Source organism: Symphodus melops, assembly GCF_947650265.1.
Source record: "Symphodus melops genome assembly, chromosome: 3".
NCBI lineage: Eukaryota > Metazoa > Chordata > Actinopteri > Labriformes > Labridae > Symphodus > Symphodus melops.
The window spans coordinates 23,742,491-23,754,607 of NC_136693.1; the positions used below are offsets into that span (position 1 = coordinate 23,742,491).

Below are 12,117 nucleotides of genomic sequence, written 5' to 3' on the forward strand. Positions count from 1 at the left end.
ACTTCAAGGCACAATAAGGCACAATGATACGTCATATTCAAATGTAATTTTTTAACTACCATAATGAAACAATTTAACATATTCACATTCCTGAGTGTTTTTGGGAGCAATTAAATATCAGTCAAAGTAAACAGCCATTCATAACGAAATTTTACTATTGAAGCTGTATTTTCTTTTCTACAAAATAAATATCACTGTAATAAGCACATAAGCATCTAAAACAGAAGGTGCACTTTTGTTAAATGTCCACCAGGTGTCAGAAGAATGAAATGATGTGGATGAAGGGCCAATGAGCTCTAAACTCTTGATCAGAACAATAAACGTTTCACTTAAATGAAATGATGATCTAAAAGCAAACTGAAAGTTAATGTAACGCTATATCAATCTGAAGTTTATAATAATAATAATAATAATTTACACTTTATTAATCCCACGAGGGGAAATTCGGTTTACACTCTGTCTAACACACACATAGGCCGAGATACACACTCATGCACAAACAGGGTTCTAGTGACATGCATTAATGGAGAGGTCTCAGAGTGAGGGGGCTGCCCACAGCGAGCGCTCCAGAGCAGTTTTGGGGTTCGGTGCCTTGCTCAGGGGCACCTCGGCAGTGCTCAGGAAATGGACTGGCACCTCTCCAGTTACCAGACCAGTTTCCGGACTTGGTCCGTGCCGGGACTTGAACCGGCGACCCTCCGGTTCCCAACCCAAGTCCCTACAGAGCTGAGCTACTGCCGCCCCATTTATTATCACCTACCAGCAGGATGAAATATCATTAATCCTGGCACAAAACAAAGTGTATATATAAAAGACAAGCAGAGAGAGAGAGAGAGAGAGATATCAAGTTTAGTTTTTCAGCATGCTAAGTGTAAAGTTTTGGGGTTCAGACTGCTGGTGTAACAAGGTAAACTGAAGCAGAGCTTGTGTTTAAATTGTGCCCATTGATTCTAGCTTTAATATTTTAAATGATAATAAACGGTGACTTCTGTGATCAGTTTCACTTTAATGAAGAGTTTATAAAACTAACAGTATAGTAATAGCTACAAAGTGTAATTAGACATAACTTCTTCTCGTTTTTCTTGCTTTGCTTAAGATCTTACTAAGCATTTTTAAAGCTTGTTTGTGACTTGCCTGGAATTATATTTCTGAGATGCTAACTGTGTATTGCTGTGTATTACTGTGTATTTAGTGTATCTACTAAATCATATAAATCTAGAGTATAGTGGGCACTTCTGGTGGGTTTCAGAGGTTGAGGTGTGATGTGCCAAATCAGTCACCTTTTTTTTTTAGCCTTTTGAGACCTGCTGTATGAATTGTATTCCTTCATTTGCCTTTATTTGTATTAATCTTGGGTTTTTGCTGTTAACCTCTATTTTAAAGCTGCTATAAATAGAGTTGTGTTTTTTATAATTTTTTACCATCAGTTCAGATTAATGTTCAGGAAGTACTTACCATAAATGCTGGGATTTACACTAAAAGTTATTGTTAAAGCTGTTAGCAGGTAAGTCATGGCTGTATGGACACCAAGATTATTATTTAAGAAAAATACAATGTATAAAACAACTTAAAAAGGTTTTACTAAAATGCAAAAACGAACTGAAAATATATGAAACAAATTAAAATACAATAAATTGTTTTTGACGATCACGCTGACAGCCTATCCTTATAATTTGTCTTAGCTATCTGTTGCAATTTTTTATGAGCATGCTGACTGCAGAAGTTAAAACCTTCCCCCTTACTTCTACAATATTTTATTGTTTCTTTGGTAAGAAGTTGCTTGATATCTTTCTCTGAACCTTAAACCATAAAAAAGAGAAAAACGAAAACTAATACATATTTTTGTATAACTGTGATATTGAACTCCTTCATCTCTGTGTGTCAGTGAAATGAACAGTATGGATGGAGTTCCTCTGAAGATGCCACAGAACGTCTCACAAGAAGTCAAAGATGATGTTAAAGTGAAGATTCCTGATTATCTGACCATCCTGCAGGACACAGAGGTGAGTGTCTTTACATCACACTTTTCCGTCTATTGTGTGTGTGTCTGGAGTGTTTTAAAACACATGCTGAAAACTCTTTCGGTAGCCGTTTCTACATTTACATTCCTGACCTTTTGGGGGTGGCAGGAAACCCTTTAGGTAAAGTATGAGTAAAACATTTTGCTGTTTGGATTTATACATACTAACTCCTTATCAGGAGTTTTGTGCAAGTGTGACATCACTAGATGTGAGCTTCATGTATGAATGCAGAATGTCAAATATTTCTCCTCGACTATAACAAGACTCTTAAGCCCGCCATTCAAATTTGGGTGTGAAGTCTGGGTGAGATGATGTGTAAATTACGAGCAAGCGGGCAAGGGTGATGACCCTTGCCACTTTACACTGACACTGTGATCTTAGCTCATGCAGATTCATACGTTTTCTCTTGTATGTTATTTTACACTTGGTCATTGATACTATCAATACGTATAACGCATAGCAAGACAAATTCCCAGAGGGGCAATAAAGTTTTTATTCATTTTAATGCAGTCATTCAATCATATAAAAGATATAACCCGTCATCATAGTGTCAGACCAGCTTTGTCTGCCTTTTTCTGTCATATTCTGTCTCCAGCAGTTTTGGAGGGAAAATGACTCAGTAAATACTATGTTATTTAGCTAATGCTTGCACTAGTTTGGTGTTCAGAGTAACTGGCATTTGCTGCTAATAACAGGCTTTAAAACAAATGAAAAAAAAAGTCCAGTTGAGAACTCAATGTGTTAAAGTGTAACGCAATACCAAACAGTTCTTTTTAATACATGGAAACAACTTGTCAATCACATATGGGACCATCATTTAACAAATGAATAGGACAACGAAGAGTAAGGTCTAGACCTGCTCTTTTGTAAACTAGAGCATGTGACTAAAACTTGATCAGGAAAAGGTTTAATGAGGGAATAAATCAACCGAGAAGAAAGACTATTATATAATAGACCTCTATACAATCGGACTTCTTTCTAAGATCAGTGGAGGCGCCCCCTGCTGGACATCTAAAATGATGCAGCTCAAGACACTTTTCTATGAACACAAGTTCAGTGTTAGCAGCATGGCTGGTTAAATGTGTCATTAAAACTATTTTCAGTTTGTAAGAGGTGAAGAGATTGTAATCTTGTGTTTGGCTATGATAAACCTTGCATGTTGAGGAAATTCATTTCACATCTGAAATATAAAAATATTCTAATTGTGAAGGCACCCAGCTAACCTTTTTTTGTGTTTCAGTATGAGTTCAGTCTGGAGAACTGGGTGCTAACTGGTCTGCAGAGCGGCTTCTCCAGCCAGCCTTGTCCTCAGCCCCGCTCCTCCTTATCGGGCCAGCAGGCATCTTGTCCTCCGTACTGGATGATGTTCAGCAGCCCTCAGCAGAGCCGACTGGCCAGCCGTCACTGCTCTGACTTCTGGGAGCCCAACCCTCGCCAGCGCTCCCATAGCCTCAACCTCATCCTGCTGCGCTCCAAAACTGCCATCTCAGACTCTGAGGAGGAGGCAGAGAGCGCACAGAAGGCAAAGGCCCATTTGTCAGCAAAAATCGGCTCAGTCGGAAAAAGTCCTGTTAATCCAGGTCCAAAGAAAGCACAGAAAGCCTTTGTTCCGGACCTCCTGAACCCCCCAGCATGTCTTAGCAGCCTTCCACACCAGCGTAGGAAGAACCTCAGACAGTGCTCCTTGTCTGGGATTGACTCGTCCAAACCTGTTAACAAAACAGTCAGCCAGTCCGAGAAGACCCCAGAAACCAGGGCCCCCAACACCCGGGCCCCCAACAACAGAGCCAATACAGTGGAAAGGTCCCCTAGCATCAACCAGCCCAACACAACACGGACGGTGAGAGACAGTTCAATGTCTTCAGTTTAAATCAATGGAGCTTTGTAAGGTATACCACAGAAAAAAGGAATCTGAAGTTGGAAGATAGATATGTGCAATATCCACCTGTTGCTCTATTGGCAGAGAGTTTGTCTCCTCTCCCAATAGCTGATTTGTCTTTCTTCAGTCACAAAAACAAAAAGAAGAAATGATCAGTCTGTATCTGTCATGTGTAACCAAAGCAACAGAGACTCAGTCAAAGCCCCCATGGTGATTTAAGCAACAAGCGAATTAGTAAAATAATGGACTTGAACATTTGCTTCACCTGTTTGTAGATAGTATAAACTTTGTTGACCTACAGAAAGCTGAAGGAGAAACTTCAGTAATGTGATATTTTGAGATATACTTTCTAAACAAGGTAGATCAGTTGTTGGTAAAATATAATGTCTCTTAGTGCAGTGTTAACAGCCAGAGGTAGCCCTGAGACACTACAAGATTCTATTTCCATCCACATAATCACCTATGTTACTGTTTAAACACAACCGTGTGACTTAGCTTTCTTTTTTTAGATACAATTAGGGGGCGTCAAGAAAAAAGGCTAAGATACAATACACTGCAGTATCAGCACTGCAGACAGATAGCTGATATACAGTATTATTTTAGCATCCTTTACCTCCCTCTATGGGTGCCTCCTCTTTGTAAGCTGAGTCATCTCATTTCCTGAATGTTTTTGAGGATCTGCAGTCTAAAAATAGACCGTGTAAAGTCTACTCTCTGAGTCCAGCCGGTTTCAGACCTTCATAAGGATTACTGTTGAACGCTTCTGTAAATGTCTTTCTCAGTATAGCTGGTTCAGGTTTACATAGTGTTACATTTATTTACACACACACACACACACACACACACACACACACACACACACACACTCACTCACTCTCACACAAACTCACTATGGCCTCTGTCTCCCCTCTACAGTCTTTGAGCCCAGATTCCTGCATACAGCATTCTGCAGCCTCCCTGCGCGGTGCTCTCCCCTTGTCCTTAGACTCTACAGCAGAGCTTCTTTCTGCTTTGAGCTCAGAGGAGAGAGAGCTATTGGAAGCTATCACCGCCCGGGGATACCCTCTCCGTACCGCCATCATCGCCCTTCAAAAAACAGGCCGGCAGACCCCAGACCAGGTCAGTTAGAGTCGTAAACGCTCTCCTCACTGTCCCTGGACCAGCTCAGTCTAATGGTCTGGTCTGTAGACAGTTAAAACAATGGACAACAAATCACTGCAGATGAAGCCAAAATCTTTTGGCTTTACTTTAGGCGTTGGGCTGTCTGTCCATTCTTTGCAGTCTATGGTATGTACATGTTAATGGACAAACCAGAGGTCTGGGAAAAACACCAGGCCTTCATGATGTCAGCATCTCAGTTGTAGATATAAATAAACACAACTGTGGGTGGGAGTGAAACTGAAATCCATGATACAAACTAAGCCTTTATAATCCCATGTAAAAATAGAGCAGAGAGTTTCCACGGTCACTCTGCACTGTGTTTTCCCACAACACAATCTGAACTCAGAGTAACCATCGGCTCAGGGTCACTGAAAAAAAGTTGGGAGCAGGAAGTGGTTTTTCTCTATGAAAACAGAAAGAGGAAAAATGTTGCAGGATGGATAACTTTATGTGTAGTTTTTAGACTTGCGGAAGACAGACATATTCAATAGATTTATTTCTTAGTTCTCTCATGAGTACTAATTCAGAAATCGTCTTTGTCTGCTGTCCTTTATGGTTTTATAAAGTCTAAAGTTAAGCCCTGTTAGGGGCTATGTTTTATTTACTAACTGAAAGAGTAACACACTTTTAGCTAGTGTGTGTTTGTGTGTGTGTGTGTGTGTGTGTGTGTGTGTGTGTCAGTCAGTGTATGAGGACTGTGATTGAGCTCAGTGTAACAGTATCTTTAACCAAGTTAAACTTAAAGTTAAGTTTTAACTTTAAAGTTACAGTAGCTGTGAGATATACAGCGAGTCCAGTCTGGACTCAAACGTCGGATGAGAGAGCTGAGTGGTATTCTGTGGATAAAGCCCTTAATTTTGAAAAAGTATAAATAAGGGACATGTTTTTTTCGCCCAATATTCAGAGTGGACCTATTGTACAAGTGGGTTGGCCCAGGCCCATAAGGTCCCGCTATAATGCCATGCCTGAATTTTATTATGTGTGTTCGCAGATCCTGAGGTACCTGGTGGCCTGTGACCACCTGTGTCAGCTGGGTTATGACATGGCTCAGGTAGAAGAGGCTCTAGAGATGTTCCAGAACAGTGAGACAAAGGTAAGACCTGCAAAGAGATCACTTAGTAATACTAAAGTATTCTCCTAAATAAATCCTTAAACTTCCTGAAATGTGAAAGGTGAGTTGCATGCGTGAACTGCCAGATTTTTCACTCTGACCTTATCTGGAATTTTGCCTAATAGCCTCCTTGTAAATGTTCTGCATGAAGTCTGAGTGAGCTGATGTGAGTACTCAACTGGGAATCCATCCATATATCCATTATCTTTACCTCTTTTCCTGTTGGTGGTTGTGTAGGGGCGAGAGCCGATCCCAGCTCTCATTGGGTGAGAGGCGGGGTACACCCTGGATGAAACTGCTTCATATTGTTTTCTGTCCACCAGTATGTTCTTCTCCACTCCATTGTTGATATCTTGAATGTGTCAAAAATTAACATTATAGCTTAATATTTTGATGTTTTTGTCCACTACAGCAGCATGTTTTTTTGTGTTCAATTATGTCCTGCCTCCAGCTATTTTCAGGCGTGCACGTGTAAAAACGTTTTTTGATTAACAATATTCATCTGTGCTTGTGTGTAGGCTGGAGAGTTCCTGCATCTGCTCAGTCAGTTCAATGAGATGGGATTCCAGCAGAACGCCATCAAAGAGGTGCTGCTGGTCCACGAGAACCACAGAGAGCGAGCGCTGGAGGAGCTGATGATGCGAGTGGTGTGATGAACATCCAACAGTTTACGTGAATGTAGTAAATTACTGCAGGAGAATGTGAAATCCCGTTGATACAGAAGGACAACATAATATTACAGCTGAATATAGACAGTGGCCTTTTAAGCTGATCAGTGGTGGACAAAGTACATAACTTCCTTACTTGAGTCTTGAAAGTAAAGATACTTCTGGTCAAATATTACTCAACTACAAGTGAAAGTTGTTCATGCAAATTATTCCTTAAGTTAAGTAAGTACTCAAATTTCCTTGAAAAAAAAATCTAAAAAATGTGTTGTATTTTCCCAATGAATTATTGCCGTCAAGAATATACTGGTGTGCATTCTGCACCGTGAGTTTTATTTAGAAAACATTATTTACATTTTTAAACTAAAGCGCTACAGATTCTCAGATTTGTTGCTCTAAACTAATAGAAACAACCAAAAATATATGGTGAGCAGGGAAAATATCAATTAGGTTTTACACAGTGACAAAGCATTCACATTTCAAACCTGAGCTTAAGGCCATGGGTGCTCAGGTTGAAATATGTCATCCTTCTTTGCTTTAGCTGTAATTACCACTAGATGAACTGCCTGATCTGAGAGACCTTTGCTCTCCATTTGCTCTACATTCAACCCAAGGACATTGGATGTACACCTATGGCAACCACCACTTAGACAAACCACATGCACAACAAAACCAACACAGTTTATTGTCTTTCTGGTCAAATTTATTAGCTGACAAGAGCACAAGAAGTGAGTAACAAGAATATTCATAGAAAAGTAGGAGTCAAAGTCAAAACTAATACTCAAGTAAAAAGCAGATAAAGAAAAGAAATAGTTAAATACAGTACTCAAGTAAATTTACTTCAGTACTGTCCACCACTGAAGCTCAATGATGTTTATTACAGTTGTGTGGATGAACATGATGACAATAGTGATAAGCCAACATTTCCATTTATGTATTTATTAACATTTGATTACAGTCACACATTGTTGTCAGTGTATTGTGTTATCTGATCAATTTAAAATGCTGTGAACAGTTAATCTATTAAACATGCACACCACACAACTGCATTTCTATTTTCTTGGTTCTTCATTTATGGAATCTCGTTAAATCTGTCAAATGAGGGTCAGAGTCCATCAGGATCAGAAACAGGAACACAGAAACAACAGAGTACACAGACCTCTGATCAGACGTAACACCTTCGAGATTCAGTTGAACTGACATGAATAACATTACTTCCACAAAAAAGTTGTTTAAAGGATAAATGATATAAAAGATAACTACAGAGGTGACAAAGAGAACAAGTAAATCAGATTCAAGATGAAGGTCTTTGGTTTATTTTTCAGTTAGTGTCTGCTCTTCCAAATGGGTCTGACATCAATCAATCAGTCTTTATTTGTAAAGCACAGAGCAGGTAAAACACATGACTCATTGATGTATTATCTACAAAGATCCAACATGAATTACTCATGAGTACAGCACTAAACCTTGAGTAATGTTAAGCAGCCATCTGCTTAGACTGTGTTGGGTTTGAAAAGTGAGATAGAGAGAGACGTGTGTGGAGAAGTGTGTTCAGCCCTCGGACTGTAAAAACCATGGACAATAAAATACTTCAAACCAAAAAGCCAAAAAAAATTAGAGCTCATTAACCCTGCCTCTTCTATGATTACAGATCTGGGTCCATTTATAATATCAAAATGCACATCAGATAACTGTTTCTCAAAACCCAGTTGGTCCATGATAGTTATCATCAAACCAGTTTGTGTTCAAGTAATCTTTTTCTGAGAAGTTTAAATTAGTGAAATGTATAAAATTGTAAAATGTAAAAAAAAAATGATTTGAAGGTCTTTTAAAAATACTGTTATTGTTGAGCTGGATTATCAAAGTACAGCAAAAATAGTGAGATGAAACATAAAAAAACTCAAACAAAAAGTCATGTAGCTTTCCATAACATTCGGTGTCTGCTTAACGCCAGCTCAAAAATCTGTTTTGGTGTGGAGGGAATTTTGGCATTGGCACAGACACGTACACTTAAAAGAATCTTGGTGTTTATGCTCTTCTTTTAATAACAGCTCTCCTGTTCTATTAGAAAGATATCCTTCAGTGACTTCAGTTGTGATCTGGTGCTATATAGAAAATTGAATTTAATAAAATTAACTTGGGGTGCAGTGGTTAGCTGTAGTCCTCGAAGCAGGCTGCCTGGGTTTTAATCTGACCTGTGGATCCTTTAATACACATTATTCTCCACTCTCTTTCCCTGATTTCTGACTCTATTCACTGTAATATCTCTACAATAAACAAACAAAAAGTCCAAAAATAAATTTAAAAGAAAAAGTATTAAATTTACCTTCAAGAAGAGAGGGGCCACTGGTAGGTGGGCTGCCCAAATAATATAACTGTAGGGGAAACACTGAATTAAATGCATGAATCCACTCTCATGCCAAAATAGACATAAACCAAAAGTCCCCCAGATGACCATTAAAGTGATAACAATGAGATAAGCAGCTCTGTGAGCGGCTCTCATAGGTTATCAGGACACTGTGGGGAAATTCTGTGACAGCTTCTGATGTCTCTGAGGTTTTGCTTCAGAGTCTTATCCACAGGGTTCTCTATAAAGGGGGCTCTGGTTTTAGGCAGTCTCAGTAGAAATGTGTATATAGATCCAATTCTTCCAAAACCTTCCATTTGACGCTTCAGCCTCCATATTTGGTCCTCTACAGTGAACTCTGTGGTCGTCTCTCGGCTGAGTGTAAACACTGAGTCTCCTCGCACCACAGCGGTGAACAGAGAACTTTTACTGTTCCCATACTGGCCCAACATGGCCGTCCATTGCCCTGAGCTCAGGTTGTAGCGATCCATCACACATTGTAAAAAGTCCTCACAAGGCCCATTACGCATCACATACAGATTGTCCTTATGGGCCACCATATGGAGACCATAACTGTGCTGGCGGATTAATGTGGTGACCAGCAGCCACCTGTCCTGTTCAGGTACGTACTCATGTATATCTGTGGCCCCTTGACCCCTCCAGAGACAAATAAATATCCTGTTTATGGTTATAGCAGAGACCACTGAGGCTGCAGGTGACGGGAGGGGAGATACAGACCTCCAACTTTCATCAGATACTCTGAATCTCTCCACAGACGACATTGCCTTCATGTTGGACTCGCCCCCTAGGGCGTACAGGCAGCCCTCATGACCTATCAGAGTGAAGTTGTAGCGTAGTTGTTGGGGGCCACAGACCACAGACCAAGTGTTGGCTACAGGACAGTAACAGAAACCAGTCTCTACCACCTTCTTGCTCACATTGTGCACCCCTCCCATGATGTAGAGTTTGTTGTCCAGGACAGCCAAACCGGCCATAGTGGTGCTGGTACTCACAGGAAGATGAGTTAGGACCTTCCATTCGCTGCTGAGCTCGTCCAGGTAGCAGACAGTTCTCTGCAGGTCCTTCAGTAGCTCAGAGGAGGGTGAGTGGCTACACACAGCCATGTAGCTTCTGGGCTGCAGGGACTCAATGTAGTCCACCAGGGCATACGGTAAGGTGTGGACCTCGTCTTGCAGGTCAGGGGAGAGGTCTCTGATGAACAGGGCTGAGCTGTGGGACAGATCCCAGACCCCGAAGGTGAATGCAGTGTGATACATCAGCAGGCAGTTCTCAGAATTAATGACATTGATCAGGTGTTTAGTCAGGGCCGGCACCTGCAAGAATGCTGCACACTCAATGGCTTCTACGATCTGATCACTGTTTAGCATGGGTTGCTTCCTGTCAAGGACCTGCAGTAGGACCAGGAAGCCCAAAACCCCCACACACCTCAGCTGAATCTCATCCTGTTGGCACTCTCTCATCCCGGACTGGAACAGAGCTCTAAAGTACTCACAGTTCTCTGCAAGAAGTGTTCGATCCACCTCAAAAGAGCTGCCATCAATCACCACCCTTAGGCTGTGAGTGGGCTTACAGGGACCCAGCTGTAGCCAGCTGCTGGACTCCATTAGGTCCCTGCTGGACTCAATCAGATCCAAGCTGCTGGACTCCATGGCCTCCCTGATGTAGATCTTCATCACATCATCTGTTGTGTCTTTGTTTGTGTCTCTTCTCCGAAGCTCTGCTCTGTCTGTGTGGTTGTCTCTGTGCTCTGTGTCTCTGCTCTGAGCAAAGCTCTATAGATAGCAGACACACTGTGTGACTTTGGCTCACTGATGACATGCAGGCAGAGAGGAAAGATGAGCCGATAATGTGATGATGGTTCATGTTGCTCTTTGTTTGTTACTGGACAGCTGAGTCTGTCCTTGAGTGTCTGAACAGTCGCTCATTGTCAATGGCTGCTTACCTGGTTCACACAGCTTACATGTTTTTGTATATATGCACATGCTTACTTTGAACTGAGTTTCACTCTGAAACTGCTGCCATAAAATAAGATATTTTATTTAAATGCGTCTGTTAAAGTTTGTACTAAAAAGCACCTGTAGCCCCTTTACCTCAGCAAACCTGTGAATACTAAACTGGCAACCAATAACATACCAAGACAGATAAGATAAGATGTCCTTATTGTCACTGTATATGTACAAGTAAAACGAAATACTGTTGGAGCAGTAGATGCCTAAAATTTGAAATATACAAATTTACAAACAATAGTAGGGATAAATAATGCTAATAGACAGCCTGTATAAGAATTGGCCTTAAGTTGCATTATTTATAATGTACATCAGGAGGCGACGAAGTCTGATAGTATAGAAATCTGTCATGGTTGTCTGGTTTTGTTTCTGTATTTCATCTTGTTTTAGTTTTAATTTTTTCCCTAGTGTTTCTGTGTATGAATGATGTCTAGGGTGGTTTACTTTAGTCTTTAGTGTGTTTCCCTGTATCCTCCTATGTTGCCTGCAAGTTTATTTCATGTGTTACTTGTGCTTTTATGTTCCTAGTTTTGTATTTAGTCTTTCCTGTTTTATTTTGTAACATCTGGTTTAGTTTGTGTTTTCGGTATCAAGTTGTACTTTGTAGTTGTCCTCTGTGTTCTTGTGTTCTTTGCTCTCTGTTTCCCTCCTGTCTTGATTACCCTGATTGAATTTGTGCTTCCTTTATGTATGAAAAAAGATAAAATTACAGTATAACCAACACTATACCTACATACTTCCATGCACCATATAGCTACCAAAAGGAGGCGATGCAGTAGACTTATACACTTCTGTGTATTAGATGTAAAGAGCACAAATTAGCCTTTAGAGTCAAGCAGACTAAAAAGCAGGAGAATCATCAGGACAGGGCTGCCTGAATTGAACAATCTTTTTCAAAACACAAAC

General features: G+C 40.5%; 3 protein-coding genes across 3 annotated transcripts in view; 2 read left to right on the forward strand and 1 right to left on the reverse strand.

The window, feature by feature from the left end:
• pdcd7 (programmed cell death 7) overlaps window positions 1-12,117 on the forward strand; it is a 180,995-nt gene that overhangs the window by 7,690 nt on the left and 161,188 nt on the right. The gene's annotated exons all lie outside the window — the stretch shown is intronic.
• ubap1lb (ubiquitin associated protein 1-like b) lies at window positions 1,892-8,719 on the forward strand. The gene is made up of 5 exons (XM_079339936.1): window positions 1,892-2,003; window positions 3,262-3,861; window positions 4,816-5,019; window positions 6,053-6,154; window positions 6,691-8,719. Exons 1-5 carry the CDS (start codon window positions 1,899-1,901, stop codon window positions 6,823-6,825), a joined length of 1,146 nt encoding a protein of 381 aa, XP_079196062.1. The 5' UTR covers window positions 1,892-1,898; the 3' UTR covers window positions 6,826-8,719.
• kbtbd13a (kelch repeat and BTB domain containing 13a) lies at window positions 8,845-10,930 on the reverse strand. Its single transcript, XM_079340215.1, has one exon. It carries the CDS (start codon window positions 10,876-10,878, stop codon window positions 9,337-9,339), a length of 1,542 nt encoding a protein of 513 aa, XP_079196341.1. The 5' UTR covers window positions 10,879-10,930; the 3' UTR covers window positions 8,845-9,336.